The sequence below is a fragment of the Macrobrachium rosenbergii genome, chromosome 10, assembly GCF_040412425.1.
Source record: "Macrobrachium rosenbergii isolate ZJJX-2024 chromosome 10, ASM4041242v1, whole genome shotgun sequence".
Lineage (NCBI taxonomy): Eukaryota > Metazoa > Arthropoda > Malacostraca > Decapoda > Palaemonidae > Macrobrachium > Macrobrachium rosenbergii.
Window position 1 is genome coordinate 1,604,363 of NC_089750.1, and position 27,620 is coordinate 1,631,982.

Sequence of the window (27,620 nt, forward strand, 5' to 3'; positions counted from 1 at the left end):
CGATCACTGAAATTCGAAAATAAAAGTCAGGCCAAAGACCATATGCTGGGACCTCTGACGTCATTCAGCGCTGAAAGAAAAATTAAGAGTAAAAAGGTTTTAAAGGCGTAACGAGAGAGGAAAACCTCACAGTTGCACAATAAAATAACTGTTAGGAGAGGGTGGAAAGTAAATTAGAAGGCTATGAAAGAGGGGACAGTAAAAGGTATGAAAGGGGTTACAGCTAGGGGCCAAAAGGACACTACAAAGAACCTCAAGTAATGCCTACAGTGCACCATGTGGGGTGAACTGACAACGCTAAACCAACCCCCCCTATGGGGACCATTCATTGTAGTCAAAGGTATCGTTTCATGTTTATGAGCTGCGTAGTACATACAGGTTTTTCTAAATTAAAACCTAGCAAATATAGCAAGGAACATGGCTTGGATAGCACAAGTTTGTTGGTGCGGACAAGGTCTATTCTGAAATCGGTCGTCTGGGAAAAGTGTGCGAATAGGAAAACAAATAACTGAGGAGTAACCCTATTCAAAGCGTTGACAAAAATACTGGATTATTCTTGTCATTATTCAGAATGTGAGCCTTGTTCATAACAAGCCCACAGGAGCCATTAACTTGAAATTCAAGCTTCCAAAGAATACGGTATTCACTTGAAAGAAGTAACAGAACATGACAGGAAATACAGAAAGAAGAGATCAGTTATTAGAAAAGAAAAAATAAATTAGATTACTAAATAAAGATAATAATGTAACAAATGAGTTAAAAAATTAAAAGAGTACTCCCCAGTCTGGTAGGGGGAATGCGTTCTAGGTCAAGTTAGATAAGGATGTACCACTTGAAGTATACTACTGACAATGTTTGGCAAAGGTTAAAGGAAAGTCACACAGGTTAAGTCAGAAAGTGGACCCCAGGTTATGTTGGAATGTATCCTTTGAAGTATTACGGGTAAAGTAATTTTTAGGCAAGGTAAATGTAGGGTCCGGGGGGAGGAAGCCAACGGCATAGTGGGAAGCAGAGCTGTAGGATTGGTCAGGATATATCCCTGTAATTATCGCAGCAACATTTCTATACCACACTCTTGAATTTCACCTCCAATTTGGCCCTACTTCAGCACTAAGCTAACTGAGTGGGAAGTAGTTATGGAATGCAAAAACCCCCAAAATACAAAAAAAAAAGGACACTGTCAAACACATTACATTGATGTAAGGTAACAATATCTAAAATTTCTCCATTAGCTTCCTAAGAAACAGCAGGAACTATCATTTAAAAATATCTTACTGTAAAATGTTTGGCCAAATTTGCCCAGATACCTGTGATACAAGTCATAAAAAAATTATAAAGTTAACATTTCAAAGGTCAGAGCACTTTACAATTACATTTACAGTAAAACTTCCCTCGGTATTCCGACACTGCAGCCGTTCAATACCCATGAACAAGTTCTTTCTTTAATTACCTTCAGTTTTAACCATGATAACCCAAAGAAAAACTAACTTAGGAATGCATAAACATCACTGTTATGTTAAATATTAATTACCTTCAGTTTTAACCATGATAACCCAAAGAAAAACTAACTTAGGAATGCATAAACATGTTTTAAATATTTTTTCAGTTTTAACCATGATGCAAACATCATAGGAATGCATAAAGTACTATATGTTTTCACATTTTTTCATACTGCCATCATAGTACTATATGTATCCAATAACTATGCTAGCAAGATATCATTCAGCTCAATGTATCAGGCCATAAAGCTGTTACTACAGTTGTATTTACTTATACAGAACAAAACACAAAACTTTGATAGTGTCTTCATAATACCCAGGCTTGGCTAAATTATATTACTAGTTTTCATTTCCATCGTGTACCTTTCAAATAATTACAGTATTTAAGCAAATAACTCAGGGACAGGCTATTGTAATACAAATAACAATGGTCTACTATTTTGTGTGTGGTGCAATTTGCTTGGTCACAATAAGCTACCAGGCTATAGGAGGACATGGTGTGCTTGCATCGAGTTAGGATAGGCTGTATTAAAATAGGATACAACCCCTGTATTCTATTCTATAACTCTCGTGCCACTTTACATCAGGTTAGGTAAGGCCGGGGTTGTTCAAATGGTCCCCTAACAGTTAAAGATCTGGCATCCTAGGTTAGGTTAGGAGGTTAGGATGCATGCTGATGGCTGCCCTTGCTATTTTAAATCTTCAGCTGAAAGCCCTTACGGACACAGTCCACAGGCTGTAAACTCAAGAGGGCTCTACAAGGGAATAACCCTGCAGAGAGAGGCAGATTATAGGCAAAAGTGATAATAAATATGAAGGAATAGAAAAAAAAAGACATAAACCTGAAATTCAGGAGACAGCAGCAGAGAGCAGGAATTCATGCGCTTCTCGCTTAGACATTCAGAGATTGGCGAATTCCACAACTGCACTGGGGAAACTATTCCACATTTCAGTTGGAGTCAAGACAAAACTCCTACGAAACAGAGTCGTACTAAACCTGACGACAGGCAATGACACGCTGTTTGCAGCAGAGTCGTACTAAACCTGACGACAGACAATGACACGCTGTTTGCAGCAGCAGCCTACCTATTGTTGGCAGCAAAACAGCTAGGTCAGGTACTCTTTCATGCTTTAAACATTTTTTGCTGATATTTACTGCTGATCCACATGATCTATGCATTTCACGAACATATCCAACCTTTCTGATTAGTGAATTACTTTTCCCCCATTCAAAAACCACCCATTTCTCACTGGGGTCCCTCATAATTTCTGGTTATCACATGTTGCAAGACAAAAAAAATTGGTTTGCACTAACCATAATAGTTAGAAATGCATAAAACAAAATTAATAAACATTCACCACAACAAATAGTTTGTCATTTGGCTAGGGATCACAGCCTTGGACTACAGCATGAAGATATTACATGGGGCAGGGGAAACATAAAAATAAATTGTTTGCACGAATGAAAAATAAAAAAAATGCATAAAACACAAAATATAAAAAAATAAAAATGCATAAAACACAAAGTATAACAAAATAAAAAATGCATAAAACAAAATAAACAATCACCAGAGTATGTAGTTCATCACAGCCTAGTCTCATAGTAGGCTATTACTACCAAATAGAATGAATGACCATATAAAAAAGTAGGTAAAACTGAAGATTACTACCACGGCCTGGTTCCTGCCACTCCGCAAACATAATATTTACCGCCTTTTGCTTGTTTCTTGTTTATTTTTGTGTCTTTTACTTATGTTTATAATACTTACAGTCTTTTATGTTTTCACAATCATCCCCAAAGACAGGCCCCATTTCTGCACATAAACTGGCAGTTACCGAGCTACAGGGGCGCAGTAGTAATTTGCAGTTTTACCCTACAATGAATACATAGAAAAGCAATAAATTAGGTTAGCCCAATTCAGCCCGGGCTAGCTCGTATAAAGCAGCCTACCAATCAAACTATAAAAAACAAAAGTCTGCTAGCTATATGAAGAGACAATGCGTCTTAACCTTAAGGTCTTAAATTGAGCAGAATGTAGAGTGAGGGGTCACGACTTATTTTTGAGTTAGGCATCCACCCCCGACTCCGGCCAGATCAGGGCATGGCATCCAAGGTTAGGCCAAGGTAAGTCAAGTCTGGTGATTACAGTCCGTTAGTCCGAAGGCCCGACAGTCCGAAGGCCCGATAGTCCGAAAGTCCGATAGTCGTAGGTCTAAGCCGGCATTCCGAGGCAAGCGCCCCCCACCCCCACCTGATTAATCCCCCCACCTCCATGGCTAATACGGCAAAATTGTAACCAGTAAACACCCCTAGGGTACGTTATGTTGGTATTTTTATGGGTGTTTACTGGTTACAATTTTGCTGTATTAGCTATGGAGGGGTGGGGGCTGATTACAGTCCGTCGGACTATCGGGCCTTCTGACTTTCGGACTATCGGACCTTCGGACTAGCTTACCTTCGGACTATCGGGCCTTCGGACTATAGGGCAGTCACCAGTCTGGTTAGGTTACATTCTAGATAGTCCCTCTGAAATGCCTGCTAGGCCTCCAATAGCCCAGATCCCATAATCTGCATTCGCTCAACAGGTAGCCTAGTGTGCAGAGTAGGGGGTAAAAGTTTGTTTCTGGTCCAAACTGTAATTCCACAAGAGGGCTAGTACTAAACATGGCAAAACAGCGATTCATCTACACGGTTTCGCCGTGTTTAGTACTAGCCGCTGGGGGATCAAATATCCGTTCAAATGTCCCTAAGTGCATTTCGCAAAATTGAAACTTAGAAAAAATCCTCATTCATTTACATATATTTTATTTTTATTGTGATAAATATTAGTTTGCAAGAATTATGTATATAGAATGTTTCATTTTTTCATGAAGATTCGAAAGATATGGTAAAAAAATGAGTAGGGACGTCAGGACCGGAAACGAACATTAACCAAGCAACCGCCGCCCCCGGGGACAGGTCAGGGCATAGTGTCCAAGGTTAGGTTAGTTTACAATCTGGATATTCCCTCTGAAATGCCTAATAGGCCCACACTAGCCCTGACCCCATGATCTGCATTCACTCAACGGGTAGCCTAGTATGCAGAGTAGGGATACGGATATTCAGTGTTACTCTGGGCGGGGTCCAGGGAAGGGGAAGCAACCCCCACCCTCCCAGTACCCAGGACCTGGGTACCGGGCATTAAAAGACGTATGCGATGCTCTAAAAACATTCAGGTGTTAAAAAGATATATTTCCCAAATTTAAATAAAAAAAAGATCTATTTCTCCCATTTAATTCATAAATTATCGAGCCAAGGGGGATGAGTTTCCTTCGTCAGGAGTCGCCCCTGCTTAGTCTGACGTAGCCCTATCAGAATGCCCCAAAGACCTGGGTATTGGGCATTAAATAATTAGGCTATCTGTGTGATGTTCTACTAGACATTCAGGCATTAAAAATATATTTTTAAAATTTTAAATCATAAATTATCGAGCCAGAGAGGGATACGTTTCCTCGTTCATGCGTCCCCCCTGATCAAGTCTGACCTAAGGGCTTACCCCGACGCCCCTGGGGTAACCGGCACCCCGCCATTTATCTAAAAAAAAACATTCTACTCAACATTTAAACGTCAAAATGATTTATTAGAACCACTTAAATCATAAATAAGAGAGACGGGATAAGTTTCCTCCTTCGGGGGGGAAACGTATCCCGTCCCTCGTGCTTAGGACCCACCACAGGGCCCACCCTGGGGTCACCAGCAACCGGCCCCCGACCTAAAAAAAAGACATTCCACTCGACATTTAAACATCAAAACGATTTATTAGAACCGTTTCAATCATAAATGAGAGGGGGGGGGGGCGACGCGAGACATTGTTGTTGCTCTCGCCCCCCGAATCACGTCCTCTCAATATTGCCAACTGTGAAGGCCCACATTCTCTTTGGTCTTACTCGAGTTTCCGAAGTTGGGGTCCGACCGGAGGAGGGAATACCTCGTCGAGGTATTTTCCTCATGCTTCCTCAGCAGGGCGGTGACGGCGTTGAGGCGCAGGCAGTAGCCGAAGTTGCTCTTGAGGGGTTTGTAAAAGGTGTTTGGGTCCGGGTCGGCCATTTTGGCTTGGCAACAGCGCCGCTTCCTCGGCCTCTCGCCCAATGTTGCCAACGGCGAGCAGCCTTTCGAAGATGGAGGAAGATGCGGGAAATTTTATATCTCGTTAATAAAAACGCTCGGTAAATTACATTTATTTCATTTAAAATGCTTAGAATTAAATTTCTGTCGTTTTCTCGGCTTGCCGTGCAAGTGTTGCCAACGGCCTCCTTTCGAAAAATGGCAGAGTAAGCAACAAATTCGATGTATCTTTTAATGAATCGCTTCACAGATCATAATTGGTCAATTTAAAACCATAAAATTACAATGTGTCTTCTACAAAGTCCGTCCAAAAAGCGCATCGTTGTGCGTTTGCTATTATCTTCCGCTGTGCAAAACACTTCGGTTTCTGTGGCAATGATGATGACTTTGCAATATTGCCAAATTTGTTGCTTTGTTTTTTTTTTTAAAGGTAATTGGCAAAAGGTTCGCAATATTGCCAAATTTCTCGCTTTGTTTTGTCAAGGAGCAGACTTCGTCTGATTGGCAACTGAAGCGGTAAACATTCCGAGGAAAATGCTGAAGACGTCATAATAACTTTGCGACATCACGGCGAATTCCAGTAATGATATGTACGTAAATGGGAAAACAGCTTATGAAGATATATCCACAATATACCTACCTGAATTGCAATAGCAATGGTGAAATTTGCACAATGTTCGTATACAGTGCCCGAGACTTTATGCCATCATCACAGCAATCTCATGAAGAAGACATAGGTAAAATGGGTGAATATTTATTATTACTGAGGATTCTAACGAGAAGTAAAGACTGATATCTGATTAATATAAGCTAAAAGAGTATATAAACTAATATTAACGAACTCTAAGCACCCAACAAAAAGAATATCATGTGAGAAAATCGAGGAGGAGCCGTTAAAAGCTTGCCTACCCGCAACCTCTATTCATCTAAAGTAAACGAAGGATATGAGCCGTTACAAAGCTCGCGCTCTTCTGCTACTACTATCTACACTTTTTTTTTTTTAAATGTGGGAAGCTTGACCACCAGGGTTGCCACTCCTAGGCTTTTTGGACTAGATCTTGGCTTTTTTACATAGACCTTGTCGGCTAGGCTTTTTTTCTTATAAAATGTGAAAATCTTGTCTTTTTGGGACATTCTCAATTGTAGCACTGAAAATTTCCTTAATTTCCTGTTATTGTCCTCGTATCTTGGACCATTAATCCTGAAAACACTCTGCACCAGAGAGAGAGAGAGAGAGAGAGAGAGAGAGAGAGAGAGAGAGAGAGAGAGAGAGAGAGAGAGAGAGAGAGATTGGATGACGGGAGTCCGACTGTCTGAGAGTAGTTCAGAACTTCAGGAACCGTTACTAGACGACTAGACATGTCCAGCTAAGAGGCGCCAACATGAGATGTTGCCTTTTTATTTGTCTACAAATATTATATGAATAATGGTTGATTATTAGCTTTTAATTCCTACATTATTTTCTTTTGTTTTTTGAAAGCACTTAAAATGGTCCTTAATACTTGGCCTAGGGATGAGTTAACCATTGCTTACATAATATAGGTAGTATATAGCCATATCTGGCACCATCACAATTACCATCCGCCGTCCGCCAGCGCCAACCACGGCACTTCATTCAGTTCGTGAATCTGAATCTTCGTGATTATTTATCCCCTTTGGATGTGCATTTTAAGTACTTTCTTGTGGCAGGTCAAACTTAATTGCTTTAATTAATTAACAATATGAGTGATATAGAGGAACTTAGTGACAGTGATAGGGAGGTAACCAGTGGCCCTAGTGGAGCTAGTACACCACCAAAAAAGAAAATTAAAATATGGTACAAGCAAGCAGTGCGCCAAGAATCGCTAAAGGATGATGAATTCAAAGACTGGCTTAAAATTGATCTTAAAGATAAACATACAGCTATTTGCACAGTGTGTGACACGAAGTTGAAAAACTGCAATAAATCTAAGCTTAAAATCCACAAATCTTCCAACAAACATGTGAAAAACTATGAGGCAAAGAAAAATGCCACGGTGATTGATACTTTTATCAAGAAGAAAAATGAAAATGATCTTCCAAGTGACGTAAGTAAAGCTGAACTTTTACTCTCTGCATTCATGGCAGAACATGGGACACCATTTAAGCAAGCAGACCATTTGATACAAGTAATAAAAAAGATGTTTCCCAAATGTGAAATAGCTCAGAATATGTCTTTGAAGAAGACTAAAGCCTCATATGTAATGAGGGATGGTATTGCACTTGAGGAACGTGAAGAAATTGCCAAAATTTGTAAGGAAAATGTCTTTTCTCTATTAATTGATGAGAGCACAGACATATCCGTATCCCAGATCCTTGCAGTGATGGTGAGGTATTTTGATCAAAAGATAGGTAAAGTTTGTGACGTATTACTTGATATCGTTGAGGTTCAGGATGCCAGTGGTGAAGGCCTGTTTACAGTTGTTAAGAATTTGTTTGCAAGCAAAGATATACCTCTTCAAAATATAATAGGATTTGGCAGTGATAACTGCTCAGCTATGCTGGGCACAAATAATGGGTTCCAAGCCTTCCTAAAACGAGAAGTGCCATCAGTATTCATTTTAGGATGTACATGCCATTCCTTTGCACTCTGTGCAAGCCATGCCTGTTCTCATTTGCCTTCTTTTTGGAACAGTTCTTAAGAGATGTTTGTTGCTATTTTGCTCGAAGTAGTAAGCGTAATCATCAATTTCAACTAATACAGGATATTGTGCACAGTCCAAAACATCGAATGCTTAAGATGTCACAGACAAGGTGGCTGTCCAGAGGACACGTTATCACAAGGATAATAGAGCAGTGGGATGCTCTGAAACTCTTTTTTGAAGCTGAAATGAAAACGGAATCTGTGAAATTCGACGGTGCAGGAGAAATATACAAAACTCTGGTAAATTGTGGGACTAAGCATATGCTTCTATTTTTGAATTATATCATTGGCAAAGTAGAAAAGATGAATCTGGAATTCCAGTCTGAATATTTTAGACTGGGATCGTTGTATGCTATAATTGCAGATGAATACAGAAGTATACTAGCCATGTTTATTAGAGAAGATGTGGTGTTAACTAAAAAACTTGATGATATTGATCCCACTGACAATTCTCTGCACAAGAATCTAGAAGAAATTAATTTGGGTGGTCGATGCCAGGCACAGCTATTGAAAGAACCAATAGCGGACAAAGGAGCAAAGAAAAGGTTCTTGTTGGATTGCCAACAATTTTTAGTGGAACTGTGTAAGCAGATTAAAAAGAGATTTCCCCTTGCAGAAGACTGTCTACTAGCTAAGTTGCATGTTATTGAACCCAAAGAAGCTCTAAACCCTAACAGACGTGTGAAGTCAATTGCTGAGCTTGCTATACACTTCCCAACTCTTGTTATGGAAGAAGATTATGATGATTTGGAAGATCAGTGGCAAGACCTACTTACAGCAAAAGAAAGTTTGAGAGATTTGAGTGACAAGGCAACTTCATTCTGGCAAGAAATATTAACTGTCAAAGATGGCAATAATCATGTAAAGTATCAATTGCTTTCAAAATTAATGTGTGGCCTATTGGCCTTACCCCATTCCTCTGCCTGCGTAGAAAGGATATTTTCTATGGTAAATATAATTAAGACAAAGCAAGCTAATAGACTTCAAGCAGAGGCAGTTGCCGATCGAATACTTGCTAAACAAGCCATTTCACGTCATGGAGGAGAATGTTATGTGTGGAAACCATCCCCATCACTCATCAGTGATGTCAAAACTGGCAAGTGTCATCAACGCTATGTCCAGAGAACCAGTCAACATGATGAGGCAACTTTGCATAGTTGTGAGCCTGAAAATGTTGATGACCCACCCCTTCCTATCTTTCTTCAATAATGTATTTATGTATGAGGTAAGACCCATTTTTGTGGCATTGTTGATGTTAGCCTATAATTCTAAGTGTTATTTACGCTCTAGACAATCTTGGCTTTTTTTAGCCAATCTTGTCTTTTTTTAGAGGGCAATCTTGGCTATTTATATTTTTTGGAGTGGCAACCCTGTTGACCACTGCTGCTACACTACTACTACTATTATCAAATTGCAAGAATGCTAACGTGCCAATATTCCGTCACCTATACAGTATATTTGGCAAAACTTATCATAATTTTCCCAGCAGTAGAACTGTGATCACGAATACATCATAAAGGTCTACCAGTAACAACGTTCACGCACTTAATGATGTGATGGAAGCAATCAAATTAACACAGCATTGGACAAGCAACTGAAAATCATAGCGTCGTAAAGACCCTGCCGGGTAAACTGCATATTCCCTTTATGAAATCAGGAAGAAGAGTGTCATCCATTATAACAAGAATAGGAAAATAAATCTTTTTCTTGACACAAACTAAACAGACAGAAACCGATCGTCATGAACTGCTGAACCAATCAGAGCAAAAACTCTACGACTTAGTCAACAACAATAATAAAAAGAAGTTTTGATGGCAGTATTTGTTCAAAGTATAGCACTGTGCTTCATGGCGGGCTCAAGTTCTTTTTTTTTTTTTTTTTTTGTTAAGGTACACATTTCCCATTGTTGAGTTACCAATGAAAATACATTTGGGCTTGGAAAAAATTTTATTTACATTGATTTGTGATATGGCACCTTACCCTCCAAGCTCTCTTGTTGAAGCATTTTCATAATATGACTAAACTTGTGACACAGTTATAATAACTTTCCTAAACACACTCGTTATTGCTCAGTCATATAAGCATTTATGAAAGCTCGCTTAGTTGGAAAAGGGATCTTTTTAAACGTCAGATTTTCTATGAAATCGAGAGATCCCATTTGCAGTTAGATGATTAAGCATGGAATGGAATAAAAATATTACAATATGCTTGGCCAAATATGCATTTAATTTTTGTCAGAATACTAATTTCCTATGAGTGCAATCATCTTTGTATTCCTGATGCTTAGAATCTAAATACAAAATCTATGGTTAATCTAATTATGCCTTTACTTTGTACTCAATGCCTTGCGGAAGTTAGGCATGAACAGGTATACGACTCAGATGTATATCTGGACAGGTAGTTGATTAAACCTATTCAGGTTTACTTGTTCAGGTAGACCTGCCAAGTATACCTGTGGGTATACCAGTGGTGATAAGGTGGGCTGCTGAAATTCACGAGATGAGTCTCAAAGACCGGTCCTGGTCGTTTCGGCCATAAGTCACTTAGGCCGTAACATCCAAAACAATGTAAGACGTTATGTTTATGGTATTTACCGTTATTATTTTATGTTTTACGTACATCCCCAAGGGGCTGGTACTAAACACGGCACCCATTTTGCACGTAAACGTGCTTACGGCCGAAACGACCCGAACTCGCGAAGACTTCCCAGAGGGTTGTCGCGTCATCTTGCGAATGTAACTGTTTTTGGTAAACAAAATTTATGAAATGACTCATTCATTCAAGGTGAAAACAACGTTGTCTAATAGGATTTTTTATGCTGTCACCTTGAGCCTTTTGGTGATGTGACGCTTGCTGGTTGAACTCATCAACCAGTTCTTGTCACCACTGGGCTGTCTGTGACAAGTTGGGCCGGAAGTGACTACTGGGTCTTGGCCTAAAATCTTCTGAGAATGCCTGGTCTGAGTGTAGTGATAACGAGGTGAGAATATGTACTTCTAGGCCTAATGTTGATGATATATTTACAGCAGAACGTCCCTGCTTGCCTGTCAGATCCTTGTGGACTTGTTTGTGACGATAGGCAAGGTGCTTTCAGTATTCTGCTAGTATAAACATGTCTGGCCTGTTGGAATGCTCCCTCAGGTACTCTGGAAGGAAATCTTGAGTCGGTCTCAGAAGCACACGCCAGTCCTAAAGAAAAAGGATGATGGGTTAGTACTATTGCCAAAATATTGCTTACTGATCTGTGATTCGTATCTGATCTTAAGTCTGTTATGAGCTCTAGATACACAAAAATGAAGATATATTCTGAAGTATGTGTTTTAGTTGTTTGTTTGTGATCTACACAACTTTTCATTTACAGTAAATCTCATTATCCCACTAATCGGTTGCTACCCCCATAAAACATTAAATACTGGCCCTAACTAAAACTGTCCCATAATTAAGATGGAAACCATGCAATACAGCATTATCACAAACATTTCTAAAACAAAAATCATAATAAAAAGACTTTCCGCAGATTTTTTAATAACCCCAGTGCCCTCTTCTCAATTTCTTTCTGCTAAGCCTAGATCCAAATGGAGATAGAAATGAGGATATTCTGAGATTCTAAATATACTTTCCGTAAAGTGGTCACCCCTCTTTTTTTTTTAAGACGGGCAATAACTGAATCACCACACAGCCAACAGCAATAGGCCTAACTTACCTTATCTTTCAATTGGATGTACTTGTAAATGGCGAAGGCTGGCACTAGGAGAAATGGGGAGATGGACAGGGTCCACCCTAGGGCGATGTACATGCCAGGAGTTTTTGGTCCTCCAGGCCGGGTATTTCGGTGTTTAACGCTGCCCATATGACAAGGAACTGTGGGAAAGAGAACGGTGTGTGTGTTTGTATATATATATATATATATATATATATATATATATATATATATATATATATATATATATATATATATATATATATATATATATATATATATATATATATATATATATATATATATATATATATATATATATATATATATATATATATATATATATATATATATATATATATATATATATATATATATATATATATATAATGTGTGTGTGTTTGTCTACAGACACTACCCTACTTACGAATATTCAGCGATACAAATAAAAGTTAAAGTTACAGTTAAAATAGTTCCTCATTGGACAGGTCAGTATCGTTCTTGGCTAGCACTCTGCTCATCTGGCCAATGAAGAATTAGAGAAATCTATTTTTGGTGATAGAAATTCATTTCTCGTTATAATGTGGTTCGGATTCGACAATAAGCCGTAGGTCCCATTGCTAGATAACCAGTTGGTTCTTAGCTGCGTAAAATAAATCTAATCCTTCAGGCCAGCCCTAGGTGACCTGTTAATCAGCTCAGTGGTCTGGTTAAACTAAGGTATACTTCACTTTACAGTTAAAGTTTGGTGGTTTCAGTCCTTCCACAGGATATTGCCTTTCAGTCGGACGTCAGCCGGGTAACCCCAACCCCCCACGATGACGTCACTGATGGCAGTAACCATCTGGTAGACAGTCTCACTATTCACCCCTTGATGGGAAATTTTTGTTTTGCACACCTGCTCTGTACATACAGTACTGTATGTTCAGTGTATTGTGTTTTAGGATGAAACACGTACAGTACTGTATTGATTTTATATCATATTGTACATAAATAGGGATGAAGAGTACAGTAACTAACTTAAAAACAATTCAGCATACAAATGGCCATACAGAATGTAACTCGTTTTTAAGTAGAGTGGTGTGTGTGTGTGCATATATATACCTATAAATTGTTCACAGGAAAACTCACCCATTCGCAGATTTTTTTCAGAGAGCAATGTTCTGTATTTTCATATTATATTCGTGCCTAAATACTGTACTGTACATACATTTACATTTTATGATAAAATAATGATTTACAGTACTAATTTTCAAATATTAATATTAGTTTTAATAAGATTAAATAATGACATTAAATAACAAGAATAATAATTCTCTCTCTCTCTCTCTCTCTCTCTCTCTCTCTCTCTCTCTCTCTCTCTCTCTCTCTCTCTCTCTCTCATGCCAAATGATACTCAGAATGTGAGAGATGGATAGATAGACAAATAGAAAGGGAGAGTGGTTGATAGAAAGATATTATACTCTCTCTCTTCTCTCTCTCTTATTGGCTGGAAGGGTTAGAAGTATGTACACATATATTTTCAAGGGTAAAATTACTTTGAAATGACATTAATAATACCATTTCAAGGATTAATACAGTAATAGGATAATAGTTTAAGGTATATTTGATGTAGGATGCTAGTTTAAGGTATACATTTGGTATCTGAACCTTCAAGATAGGTAGTTATAAGCATTTTTCGAAGGGGGTGTTAACTATTCGCAAATTTTAACTATTCGTGGGTGGTTGTGGTACGCATCCCCCCATGAATACAGGGGGTTTACTGTATGTATATGGGTATATAATCTACTGGTCACTTTTCTCCAAATAAGTAAGTAATTGTGATAACCACAATGCCATCTTCAAATGAAAGAATACAAATAAACGATAATGTCCATAGCAGAATTTGAACCCTTATCTGGAGTATGAGAACAAGAGAGAGAGAGAGAATAAGGCATATTAAGACTCAGCCCTAATCGCCTTTCATAAGTGTAAGCTCTACACAAGAGTAAATTTATACTTACAAAAAAAGCCACAGGACAGACATACTTCAGTGCCACCCTCAGGTACCATTCAATAACTCTAGGAACTGTTACTTGCAACTCCTGCTTTATGATTGTCATTAAATCATCAAATCCTGGAAGGGAAAGATTGGTAATTGAGTCATCTCTACACTCTCATAGGACTCTCCCATAGGATTTTGGTTCTTAAATGGTGATTGAAAACTTGAGTGAGGCAAGTTCAAGAAGTTAGACAGTATTGTCGGTGGGAAGACTAGAGGGAAGTGAAGTAAAGTGATAGCACTTAAAGTACCGTGGCTGGTGGCCAGAGGGTGGGTAGGTAGGTGAGTCAATTTAGACTAACTTCTGCCAAAGATGGTCCATACATGTGGTGAGACTGACCCTGCCGAAACCAGACCATTCGGGCCAATACTTTTTAATCATATTTACAGTTTAAAGAGTTTTCCAACTCGATCATCAGAAGATCTGAAACCATCTTTGAATATTCGAAAAATATCAATTATTTCTGATTTATTATTATCTAACAACTTAAAATTTGTTATATGAGACAAAGTCGACACTCTTTGGTGAATTCTCCCCTCTTCCAAGAAGGTCTACCTTCACTGTACAATAATTACTTTGGTAAAACAGATACTACATGATATGAAAAACTAAAGCAATGAATTAGCATTCATTTAGTCACTGTTTTGGCCTGTAATCCTTGTGACCAGAATAAAAAAAACCTACAGGACACTTAAGAGGTATAAAGAGGCTCTCAAAAGATGGCAGATATGTCACTCACCAAATAAATAGCAGACGAGGAAGGTGTGTGAGATCCCAAGGAGAGGAAGGCTCAGATGGCACGAGTAAGAGAGCATACACTCCACGATGTAGAACCTGGTGCTCGTACACATCAGCAGACCAAGGAGAAACATCATGAAAATGACTGCGCACACATTTGGGAAGTAGCGACTCCTTAGATGGGTGAAGTTGTCAAAAAGGGCCGTCGTGACAGTTTCCACGAGTCCTATCTGGAAGTGAGGGTGGGTGCTGTTTGATGGGAGATGGCAAGTACGGTTTCATTCAAGTAAAATGTGGGATTTAATTTCGAAAAGCTGTGGACTTTGACACTAAGCAACAGCTTCTGTACAAAAGCAGTTATGCATGAATGGAATGGAATATGGAATATGGAATAGAATATAAAATTTAGGCCAAGGTCAGGCGTTGGGACTTATGGGGGGAATTGAGAGCAGAAAGGTTCTAAGGGAGTAACAGGGAGAAAACTTCACAGTTGCACTATGAAACAATTGTTAGGAGAGGGTGGAAAGTAAGACGGAAGAAAGAGAATATGAGCAGAGGTACAGTGAAGGGAATGAAAGGGGCTGCAGCTAAGGGCCGAAGAGGTGGTGCAAAGAACCTTGAGTAATGTCTATAGTGCCTCCTGGTGTGAGGTGAATTGACGGCACTAAAAGTAATTAGAGGGAATTTGGGGAAAGGTAATCAAGCAGTAATCAGTCACTGCCGGAGGCATTGTGTTTCACGGACAAACATCTTGCTGCTTTTGTTTAGTGAAACGATTAATTACTACAGTACTTGTAAAAAGAAGTGGTTATCAGTAACCTCGTTCAAGATGTAAAATCTATTCATAATAGCAGCTGGTAGGGTATTTACAGTGTGTTCCCTATGCGGCTGTGAAAACCAGCCTGAATTACAGACAAGACTTCTGTATCTGGTGCTAAATCGAATTAGGACAAAGTTTCACTGCATCTCACCAGACTATTGATGCCTAGTGTCAGGACCATCAGGAAGAAGAGCACAAACCAAATAGGGGATTTCACATCGGCCAGGAAAGCTGGGTACGCTATGAAGACGACTTCCACCCCCATTCTGCCAGCTGTGTGATTGGGGTTGAACAGAGCTTCAATGTTCACATTCAAGTCAGAGGTCAGCTTACTCAGGGAGACAAAGACCACACACCCACAGAGGAGTGACGCTGCGGTGTCCCACAAGATGATGAACAGCACAGTCCTGCAAAGGAAAGGGAGAAAATGAGTCATATCAAGTCTAGTTTGATTTGATCTGGTTTAATGAAATTGAGGCTGTCAAGACAAGGACTGGGCCACTTTCTGCCATTCAGCACTTGAGACAGGGAAAAGAGGGAGTTTGGGTGGCTGGACAGCAAGATAAAGAGGTTCAGAAAACGAATTAGATGTAGTACAGGGATCTGAAGGTGGAATTGGGAGAAAATCCCTCTGTTGCACTCGGAAATAACTGTTAGAGAAGTCGGAGGCAAGATTTAAGAAAGGAATTGGGATTGGAGGTAAAGTTCAATGATAAAAAGTGAGTGCAACTAGGGGCTGAAAGGATGCTGCAAACACTCTTTAGTAATACCATCTGTGTACCAAGTGAGGTCGACTAATGGTACTGCCAAGTCCGCCACCCACACCCCCTCCCCCCTGTGGGGAGTCTTGTTTGACAGGAAGGAGTGAGGTCGACTAGTGGTACTGCCAACTCCGCCCGCGCCCGCCCCCCAATGTGGGGAGTCTTGTTTGACAGGAAGGAGTGTTTCAAATTAGCCATAAGTTTTGCCAGGCCATAATGGTCAAGGGGATAACATTAACTGCACTACTTCATTTGCTGATGCCTGAAGAAAATAAATGAATAATTTTCCAGCACCTATAAAACTTAGATTTGAACCCATAGACTATGGGGGGCATTTCAACATAACAGAACCCGACAATCATTCACGAAGTGTGCGAACCCCTCGTCATATTTTGCATGCAAATTTTTCTCACTGATGCCAAAAGTTACAGTCCCAACAATGAATGTGATGCTACGGAACCGTTCCTTACCAGAGGGTATTTTGTCGCAGGTCATTGTAAGAAGCTAGGGTCATGATGTTTCCGGAAACGTAACCAAAGCTAAACAAAACTTGTGAAGCAGCATCAACCCATATTTCCCACGTCAGCAGTTCGGTGCCGTCCACCTACGGAATGTTGACAAAACAATTAAAAAAAAAAAGACATGTCCAGCAGTAGATCAATTGCAGATGTAAATGAATTGCTTGTTTCAGGCTCTGTATTACTGTTCTGATAAGTGTAAATCAAATACCTGCAATATATGTATGGCTACAGTTACCTCTTTTGGGGAGAAAAATAAATCGAAGCTTTTGTTCCATACATCCACGTTATACGTCAGGTAACCTGTAAGAGATTCAAAAAAAAGCAAAAAATGCCAAATGATTATATCTATTTGCTTTAGCAGTCCTACTGTGCTTTGTGGACAATGGTCCTCAAGCAAAACTTGCGATAAAATTCTATAAAGTTTAACATCAATACCCCATTGCCAGATTGAACAAATAGTACAACAGCCAGTCTTATTCAAGTCAGAGCAAACGAAGTTTGGCCGCTCACCCACAGATGTTTTGCTCAAGCTCTCCTGAAGGTAATATCATTTTGATAGTGAGCACAGGGAGTAAATTTACGCAAGGCCAATACGACAAACACATCTGAGCCGTTAACCAGCCAGGTTAACTGGTATTTATGTCAACCTGGAAATCATGTAGGGTTCTTTTCCAGATCACAAAACCACAAGAAGTTGAAAGGTTCTTAGCTGCAAGAATCAGGCCCAGAGATATTAGACCATATTAAGCAACTGCAGTCCCTTTTACTGAGGATCTTGGCACATGGGACATGTACAGCAACAACTCATAAAAGTAAGATATAGCAATGAAAATGGTGAACTTCACAGTACCTGAGTCTTACAATACTTATGCTTATGTTTTCATTGACAGAAACACTTTACTCTAAGAAAGAGAACAAAAAGGGTCACTGCAATGAGAGATGCATAAAGGATAAGTTGATGCATATCCTGACAGTTGTTTATACATCAGAGTGAAGAGAACTGATGAAGAAAATATGACAGGGGTATTCAAGAGAACAGAGCCATTACACTAGGATCTGGAGGCCATGTTACCATAACTAGGCCCAGTTTGATTTAAGCTCAAAAAGATGAAATTAGCACCATCAAATGAAGAAACTTAAGTTAGTGAAAATGGAAGCAGTAAAGACATTGCAAAGCCTAGCAGTGAAACGAAAGAAATAGTCGATGACTGGTATAGTTTTGAGTATAATGAAGATTGGCTGAGTGAATGGGTGTAACTGACATGTCAGCAGAAAACAGCTGGTCGCATTACTTACTATAGGCCAAAAGCAGCATCATAACAACATACGGGAACGTGTTGGTGATGTACATGACCTTGCTTGAACTCCTGATGCCACGGACGAGAGACACCATGACAAACAGCCAGGCTAGACCGAGAACCAGAACTAATTGAGACTGGATCTCGAAGGCCTTGTCGTCGTTGGAGTGGTTCACTTCATTTCTGTGACAATACAGGAGATAAAAAATAAATGGACTTTAGCCTGGGCGCTATCATGTATTTAGCAGTAGTCTGAAATATGTTATGGTCATACATTTAATTTTTTTCAAGTTCAAATAGCCATAAGGTAAAATGTGAAATAAATATGGTTAAACTAGATGCATCCTAAGAAATCAGGATGCATTGGACAGAGGAAGGTGGGGAGGGCTGACAGGAAACAGCGACCCCATATAGAAATGGGCAAAGCTGAGGACAAAGAAGAAGAAGAAGAGGAAGAAACTAGACGCATGTATCAAGATTCAGGGCAAATACTGTTGGGTATGGAGAGTTTCACTACCCCATTTGGGATAAAGATGCCCTGTGACAGGTTAAGATAGGGCATGGAGCCACTGAATAGGCTAGGTTAATTAAGATGGGTATAAGCAAGTGGCTAATGCAAGTTGAACCACTCCCCCGCCCCCCCAAAAAAAATTATTTAGAAAATGCAGTGTTTGAAAGTTGAAGTTCTCTCACATGATTGGTCTAGGTGACACAAGACACCCCTCCAGTTATAAGAGGAGCAAGCAATGACCCCTTAGGCCTATGTCTCAGCAGATAGACCTATGCTCCCTCCCCCAAAACTTTCTGGCCCCTAGCTGACAGGAACATTGAAAATACTTAATCATTATCACTTGAATATATCATTATCAGTTACTTTGATGGCTGATTCAAGAAACTCACCTGAAAAACGCCTTTGCCTTTTCGTAGTTATTTCCTGTTGAGCCACTTCCGGAAGGTTGGAAAAAATAATCGTTAATATTAATAATTGCAAAAATTTACTCCATTCTAGCTATGATATTCTCTCTCTCTCTCTCTATATATATATATCTATATATATATATATATATATATATATATATATATATAGTTAAACAATCAACACACTCTCTTTTGTATAACATTACATACAAATTATCCTGAAGAAAAAAAACTGCAAGAACCACCATTGAAATGGTTTTGTATTTCATGATATTATTATTATTATTATCACTATTATTATTATTGTTATTATTGAACCCTATTCATCTGGAACAAGCCCACCAAAGGGGCCACTGACTTGAAATTCAAGTTACCAAAGAATATTATGGTGTTCACTCACAAGAAGTAACAGAAGGTAAAGGAAAATACAGAAAGAGAAGATCAGTTATTAGAAAAACAGATATACCAACAAATAAATTAATACATAAAAATGTAAGTAAGTTATTAAAATACCAGAACTGTTTTAGGGTAGTAGTGCATCGCATCTTCGCTTGAACTTCTGGAGTTCCAATTGCACAACACGGTGTGAGGACTCAAGGACCTCTGTAACTTTGGGGAAGTTCGACAGCGAGGTACAGTTATCTGGTTGCTCTCAGCAGGAGAAGGGGATCGGGGGTCAATTGTTAATGCGAAAGATCTCTGTTAAAATGCAACTCATGAAAAAGTGACAAACAAGAGACCATCCGTCGATGGTGCAGGTCATAACTGCTACTGTTAGGAGACAGAAACCTACCACCACGAACCACTCTTTCTAAATAATAACTTCCGAAAAACTCACCCGTTTGATTAGGGGCGAAAGTAAAGTCTTTCCTGAAGGAGTGGTGAATATAGGTGATGGTCCAGCCCAAAATGACAGCGTAGTAGATGCTTATAATAGCGGATGATGCCACCATCGCCCAGCCTAGACCTGGTGGGAGAGAGACATTTATCGTGCGGAATTTTTTATTGCGCATAAAATATTTGTTGTGCCAAAAACGTTTATTTTGCAAATAAATATCGCTATGAAAATAATGCATTTTATTCTTATATATCTTAGCTACCAGAGAATAAAGGCGCCATTGAAGCATAGGCGTTTGTGGGTCCGAGACTCAGATACTGTCCTATGGATATGTCGACTACCCCCAGAGGGAAGCCGATCACCAGGAGGGCGACGCCGTAGGCGATGAGGAAGTTCACTGTAAAATAGAAGAGAAGAAATACAAAATTACTTGTATTTACTAGGCAGACTATTGCTGCAATGTGTTGTCTGCTGGTACCAGGTTTAACACTACTCAGTTTTTCTAGTACCAGGTTTAATACTACTCGGTTTTTCTAGTACCAGGTTTAATACTAATCAGTTTTCTAGTACCAGGTTTAACACTACTCAGTTTTTCTAGTACCAGGTTTAACACTACTCAGTTTTTCTAATACCAGTTTAATACTACTCGGTTTTTCTAGTACCAGATTTAATACTAATCAGTTTTCTAGTACCAGGTTTAACACTACTCAGTTTTTATAGTACCAGGTTTAATACTACTCTGTTTTTCTAGTACCAGGTTTAATACTAATCAGTTTTCTAGTACCACGTTTAACACTACTCTGTTTTTCTAGTACCAGGTTTAATACTAATCAGAGAGAGAGAGAGAGAGAGAGAGAGAGAGAGAGAGAGAGAGAGAGACCTTACCACAAAAGCCTATGCTGACACTTTTAAACCAGCCAGCTCACTGAAGACTGACAGGAGAGAGAGAGAGAGAGAGAGAGAGAGATGGACTTACCTCCTTTATATTTGTAACAGTAGTATGGGAATCGCCATACGTTGCCCAGGCCCACAATTACAGCCAACAGCCCCATAATACTGTCTGATGTGGAGTTCCATCTCTGTCTCGTCGGGACGGGTCCTACCAAGTACAGGAACAGTCTCACCACCCATTTCTTTATACCCTGGAATGCACAGATCAAGCGTGTTAGCCTATTGCTCAACTGAATGGCTGCTTAGGTTCTGATCCCACACACTGCTCTTCCCTTACCAGTTCTGCTTTCTAAAGTCTTACTTTCTCAGTTCTAAGAAATATAATCTCAAAAGTCTTCTAAGAAAAGGTGAGTGACAAAAAACTGCCAATGCTTTGGGCAACTGTCTTGTAATCACTGTAGATTCCCATGCAAAAAATTCCTTAAAGATTCCAATAAATGATAAAATCCGGACATTACCGCTGGCTTATAATCTCTATAGAAGCCACAGTAAAATTTCCGGAAGTCTCCAGTGCATCATCAAGTCTGAATGCAAGAATAAAATAAGTTTTCATTTGGAATAAATACAGAAACATGAACATCTTATTTACCTGATAGGTTCTCTTAGCATGCTGTTGAATACTGCGCAACGGCCAGGCTTTGACAGATCTCTCTGTCGCTGGAAGATCCTGTCTGGGGTCTTCTCCTTCCTCTGTGGACCTCCTGAGTACTGTACGTCCATTGAGTTGAGAACCACTGGTTGGAGTGCTTTCCCCAGTGGGATTAAGAGAGTCTCCTTCCTTGCCCTGCACTCCATTGTTGCTTAGCTCCAAGGCAGGCTGCAGGCTGTTCCTGGTGATGCCATCTTGAGCAGTTTGGACGCCAAGGTTGATTACAGTTCTGTTGTCAGGAGAGTTAATTTCAAGAGGGGCTCTTCGTCTCCTGTTGATCTCTGTGTTGTCAAGTTCACATCCATTTTCAGCCTGAATTTGTTGGTCGCTTACTGGTACTCTGGGCATAAACACGAGGGAAACTTAGATTAGATGAAGTTTATGAGATCTCAAAGACTCATTTGGTTAGGAAATGTGATGAAAAATGGAGAGGTGAAAGTCTGAATAGTGGTGACCCTCAGTGTTCTGTCCGCACTCACTCTCTTTACCCCCATCTTGACCTGTGACCCTCCACCCGCCTCCTCTGTAAGGGGAATTCTGTCCATCTTGGTAACTCCTGTTAGGCAGCCTCTTCCCGCATTTAAATGTGTGGAAATCTGTAAGCCTTAGATATATGTACCTTGGATCATTTTGTCTGTGCACCTTTTTTTTATCTTTTGATCAATGCACTGGGGATGAGGTTGCAGGACCCACACCCTTCTTTGCCTTCATTGTGGCCAACAACAGTCACCTGACAACCAGATACTATTTTTCAGTGCACAGGAAAGAAGGGTGTGGGTCCTGCAGCCTTATCCCCATGCACTGAAAGAGAGTACTGGAGACTTCAGTGCAACAGTACAGTAAGTAATTACCAATATACCTAGAGAGTTCAGCACTGCTTGTGCATGATAAAAAAAAAGGAAAATGTGCAGCTTCGGTAATGATATTATATGACTTAATGTACCTTTTAAGTTAAGTATACCTTAGTTTAACCAGACCACTGAGGAGCTGATTAACAGCTCTCCTAGGGCTGGCCCGAAGGATTAGATTAATTTTACGTAGCTAAGAACCAACTGGTTACCTAGAAACGGGACCTACAGCTTATTGTGGAATCCGAACCACATTATGATGAGAAATGAATTTCTGTAACCAGAAATAAATTCCTCTAATTCTTCATTGGCAGGTCGGAGAGTCGAACGCTGGGCCTTTGTTAATTAGCGTGACGTCATCCCTCCCGAGAGCTAGGCAATCACTGAGACTAGATCTCGACTAGCTCAACAATGTGGACAGAAAGAATTTATTCTCATGTCACAACTTCTTGAAGAATGCCTAATGTCCGCAATTTCTGAAGCAACTAGCTCTGTTTTTTCTGTCGCTTAGCAAGCTGATGTACTTTCAGTGTTGTTTTCCATACTGGCCATGTCCATTTTGAACCAATAAAACGAAGCAAAATGCAACCAATCTGCCGGAGATCTGGAACGTATAATCACACCGTTTGAATGACGTCACGGTGCGCCCCCGGAGAGTTTATTTAACCTTGCTCCATCGCATGTATTATAATGCTGGAGTGTTGGTGGGTGGGAAGACACTCCCAGGTTTTTTTTTCCTTTTTTTTTTTGCGTTCTATCCCTCTCTTACACTAGGAAGATTCTTCCTCTTAGATTGTCAGGTGCAACTTGCATACTTGGCGTTGGCGGACGAGTCAAGGTCATGAACATAGGTCTATGTGGTGATACTGGTTTTCCACTCTGTGTTTCTCGCTTTGCCATTTCTTGTGCATTGTCAGCATCCTGTAAAACTGAACGTTTCCTACAATGTCGTAAATGGATATTTCTTCTTCTTCTTCTTCTTCTAATTCTTCTTCATTGTTCAAGTCTTCCATGGCGTTCTCAGTTACGTACTATCACTTTTTTCCCTCTCTCCTTTGCCATCCGCCTCAGTCTCTCTCTCTCTCTCTCTCTCTCTCTCTCTCTCTCTCTCTCTCTCTCTCTCTCTCTCTCTCTGCCAGTCTTAGGTTGGTTAGCTGGCGTAGATGAAGCCAGGTTTGTGTCAGCATAAGTCTTTGTGTAAAGTGTTCTCTCTCTCTCTCTCTCTCTCTCTCTCTCTCTCTCTCTCTCTCTCTCTCTCTCTCCTTCCTTTCGATTTTTATAGCCAAACATAGATACTTTCACAACTCCTCAGCCCTAACACGACCCATGCGGGCGTTTTCCAATTGTGTCCAAAATTCCTTGTTTGTGATTGAGAGAGAGAGAGAGAGAGAGAGAGAGAGAGAGAGAGAGAGAGAGAGAGAGAGAGAGTTTAAAGACCCTCCACAATTAGCGGAGACAAAGATTAGAGAATGCATAGTCTCTAGACCTTGGTTGCGTCGGAACATACGTCCCAGCGCCAGTTGATGATATACATATGATCTCGCCTAAGGCTCCTCGCAGCCCAGGCTAAGAAGAAGAAGTCAGTGGATGCTGTCGATGACTCAGTTGTTAGAGGTCTTCTCAGGCCACCGTAGTGCGCAGGTACCCGGATGGTCTGGGAGTTGTGGTGGGTCAGAGCGGTGACGTCACTCAGACCATGCCGTGCCCGAGTAAGCTGTGGAACTTCCATAAGAAAATAAAGGAACTATTCTTTCTGCTTTGTTTTTTTTCATCTTTTTAGAGATTTATATTTTATTCCTTTAGGGAAAATAAAAGTAAGATAACAAATACATAACTTTATTACATTAAAACAACCAAACATATATTTGATGATGTAAATAACTGAAATTTGTTGAGCATTAGACAGTTTAAATTTACAAAATAAATAATGATATATACAAAGTATATGCTTCAATTATGTTCTATATCACGTTGCGAGCTTTTGCATTTTATTTTGCGCTTTTTCTTGATGAACTAATACTCCTGTTCAAAACACGAATTCTAAAGAATGTATGACATCTAACAAAAATTTAATAACTTCGATTGGTAATGTGATGTTATTGCTTTTAAAACACTCGCTAGTTAAATCAGTCAGTTTATCTGTGGCGCCTTTTGCAAGTTTTAAATATTTTTCCCGTGATAACAGAGAAATATTTTTTCCATTGTTTTTAAATGCACCAAAATTCCTCGCTTGGTTGCAACAGCGTTCCATCTCTTGCACTTACGGCACCAATCCACGAACCATCTCCCTTCGTCGCTGCACTTCCAAGGAATTCATATTCAGGAAACTTGCGAGCTATATAACCACCAACGTATTGTAAGCCTCCATCTTCCATTGCATTTCCTAATTCTTCTTTTTCAATTTCCAATTCTACATTGTCATCATTTTGCAAATCATTACCAAATTCCACTGGCAAACAAAACGACATAGCCGGCAGGCTTAGCTCTTTTTGGATAGAAGTTTCTTCATCTACGTAGGATGCGCTTTGTTCAACAGGAAAGCTGGCAAATGAGGTTGATGTCATCATATCACTATTGCAACTTTCAACGTTGCAGTTTGATCCTAACAGTTTGCTCTCTTTGCCTAGAATGTGGGCTCTGATTCGGTGCTTAAATGCAACGGGTGATGCATGTTGATGACATGAACCCATCTGCCTTATGCAGCCAAAAAAGTGTTCAAGACCATCTTGATTTAGCCTGTAAGTCAGAATAAATGATGTTTGAAATATATCTTTGACCATTCTCAGCAGCTTCATTAATGAATTGCATGATTAGATTAAGCCTTTTTGGAAAGGGTAGAGCCTATTGCTTTTCATCACTTTCATTTCTTTAGACACATCATGCAACGTTTTATTTTGTATGTCCAGATTCATCCCATAGGCATTTCTTGATGGTTTCCTATCACGAGGCACTCGAGAGTTAAATAAATCGAACCAGGTATCTACAAGGCAAATAAACTGACTTGTGGTTTCCCAGTCCTTATCTTCAAGCAAACCTTTGTTACCGAAGTACTGAAGACATTTATATGTTGTTTCGGACAGTAATTGCACCGCTAGTTTAACATTCATGCGTTGCATGCCCATTACATTGATGTGCTTTTCAGAGAGCTTATGTGCTGTCCGTAGATCACTTTTGCTTTTCATAATTAACTCCCTAACTGAACCACAATGAGCAAACCTATCTCCCGACAATACAAATCCATGATCAAGGAAATTATTCCTTATGAGTTTTATTAGGTGCGGTGCATCGGCAAACACATGTACTTCTCTGTTATCATCTACTGGGTTAACAAATGCAGAATTATCTATATCAATGCCTAAGGAATTCCATAAACTAACATTTGTTGTTCCTAAGTCACTAACCATGGCTACTACAGGAAACCCAGCTTTCTCAACCTGAATAATCAATTTAAAAGGAGATCTTTTTTCATGTTAGTGCCGAAATTATAATAAATAATTTGTTTCCAGGAAGTCGTAAGTCCTCTGATCATCGCGCACTGTACTTTGGTATGTTTGGATGGAAATGGTCAGGTTAGGTTAGGTTAGGTTAGGTCCGGCCTACGTCACGATCTGTACCTGCGCAGAACGGTCATATTTTGGGTCGGGGTTGAGAAGACCTCTTTAATCTATAGACCTTGGTTGACACCATCTCTCTTACTACATATTAGGATGTCTGGAACTGGCGAGTTGATAAACGTTTTCGAAAGCTAACTACTGTAACCCTGTCAGCAGCATTCAGACGAAAAGTCGACGGAATGGAAATGTTAATATGTGATATTTTATATATATATTTTTTTTTTTCAAAATATCACAACTACGAGCATGACGGTAAAGCCGAGAATTACCTATAAGCCTAAGATTGGAATCACAACATACGAATCAAGTTGATCAGTCACTGTAAGTTTGTAACCTCTGAGCGTGAAACTGCCTAAATATTTTCTATTTTTTAAATTACCAACTATATCCAGATCACCCATGATTGTGCCACAACTAGTAGTATCAAATTAATTAAGAGCATTATGCGTTCATCAGCGTATCAAATAAAGTCATGTATGTCGTCACTAAATGCACCGTGAATATAATACATAGAGCGTTTATAAAAATGGTTATTGGAAACTTGGCGACAGCAACTCTTTCTTCAAGGGATTTTCCCCCTTTTTTGATGAATTACTCATCTTTGAACGAAAACTTCACGTGAGATGACCAATTTTCTAATGGATTTAGTTGGTTGAGCTTCAGACCGTCATTCGATGGGCCGGAGTTCGATTCCCACCGCCGGCTGATGAAGAGTTAGAAGAATTTATTTCTGGTGATAGAAATTCATTTCTCGCTATAATGTGGTTCGGATTCCACAATAAGCTGTAGGTCCCGTTGCTAAGTAACCAATTGGTTCTTAGCCACGTAAAATAAGTGTAATCCTTCGGGCCAGCCCTAGGAGAGCTGTTAATCAGCTCAGTGGTCTGGTAAAACTAAGCTATACTTACTTCTAATGGATTTCATCCATCGTAATAGTTTATTTGTAAACAGCATTCAAAAACATTGTGCAATTCTCGCGTCGACTGACTGTTTACAAAGATGAGTTGGATAAAAAAAAAAAATTTTCATTCCAGGAACAAGTCTTGATAACCGGAAGCCTTCACGAACAACAACAACAAAAAAAGCTCTTCATGAATGGACCTACCTTGGTGAAGAATTAATGCACCGCGAGAATACACGCAACATTCGAACGAAGGATATGTGATCACAAATCAAATGACTTTGCCGAGAGAAGATCTCAGGAGTTCTGAAGAAATGATTCTCCTGGACATTCTTATAGCCGTTGCAAAGGCAAATCTCTACTACTACCCTGAGGTGTCAGTTTGGCAGTTTTTGTGTTATTATTATTTAATTTTACGCAAGATTGTCTCTCGTTTATGTACTCTACGTGACTATTATTGCACCAGGTGACCTGTTGCACACGTAAAAGCGAAAGGGAACATCGGTTTTACTCACTTTTAAAACAAAAATACGTCCCATTGCCTCATGCCATGAAATACCATAAAAAAAATTAGGAAGTTTATGAAAACCAGTTGCTGGGACCAAAGGTACGTTTTTAGGTGCGTGGCTTGCTTGAGTCATCAGGGTATCTTAAAAAAAAGTCAATGGCATCATCAGTAAACAGCGTTACTAGCGGATCCAGGGCGGGGGACCGGCGGGGGGGCGACTTGGGCACGCCCCCCCCTAATGAAAAAT

General features: G+C 39.7%; 2 protein-coding genes across 6 annotated transcripts in view; one reads left to right on the plus strand and one right to left on the minus strand.

The window, feature by feature from the left end:
- The window catches only part of LOC136842402 (uncharacterized), a 124,177-nt gene that overhangs the window by 79,246 nt on the left and 17,311 nt on the right, over nucleotides 1–27,620 (plus strand). The window contains exon 2 of one of the 3 annotated variants that reach the window (XR_010854199.1): nucleotides 26,999–27,241. The exons of 1 other annotated variant lie outside the window; for it this stretch is intronic. Coding sequence is in view for 1 of the 2 variants with exons in the window: in XM_067109661.1 (XP_066965762.1) it covers nucleotides 8,354–9,475 (1,122 nt within the window). In the remaining variant the exon portion in view is untranslated. Of the gene's footprint in view, nucleotides 1–8,265; nucleotides 9,492–26,998; nucleotides 27,242–27,620 lie in introns of those variants that run through there. One more of the 3 variants, XM_067109661.1, reaches the window with a different exon arrangement.
- Nucleotides 10,195–27,185, minus strand: LOC136842399 (sodium- and chloride-dependent GABA transporter 1-like). Of its 3 annotated transcripts, XR_010854197.1 has the most exons (14): nucleotides 27,070–27,185; nucleotides 21,443–21,842; nucleotides 20,879–21,044; nucleotides 20,165–20,299; nucleotides 19,903–20,031; nucleotides 19,047–19,080; nucleotides 18,145–18,329; nucleotides 17,084–17,148; nucleotides 16,798–16,931; nucleotides 15,718–15,973; nucleotides 14,748–14,976; nucleotides 13,970–14,082; nucleotides 11,970–12,127; nucleotides 10,195–11,455 (listed from the first exon to the last, which is right to left on the minus strand). XR_010854197.1 is itself a non-coding variant. In XM_067109654.1 (13 exons), exons 1-13 carry the CDS (start codon nucleotides 27,108–27,110, stop codon nucleotides 11,357–11,359), a joined length of 2,031 nt encoding a protein of 676 aa, XP_066965755.1. In that variant the 5' UTR covers nucleotides 27,111–27,185; the 3' UTR covers nucleotides 10,195–11,356. The 3 variants fall into 3 exon arrangements, 2 of the variants coding, with proteins under 2 accessions (XP_066965755.1, XP_066965756.1); XM_067109654.1 differs by lacking the exon at nucleotides 13,970–14,082; XM_067109655.1 differs by lacking the exons at nucleotides 13,970–14,082; nucleotides 18,145–18,329; nucleotides 19,047–19,080.

Coding starts and splice junctions, on each gene's coding strand:
- LOC136842399 (XM_067109654.1), bottom strand. CDS start 27,110: ATGTTGCGTGTATTCTCGCGGTGCATTAATTCTTCACCAAG. Junction 20,300..20,878: donor CTGTTACAAATATAAAGGAG/GTAAGTCCATCT, acceptor TCTATTTTACAG/TGAACTTCCTCATCGCCTAC. Junction 19,081..19,902: donor TTTCGCCCCTAATCAAACGG/GTGAGTTTTTCG, acceptor GTGGCTCAACAG/GAAATAACTACGAAAAGGCA.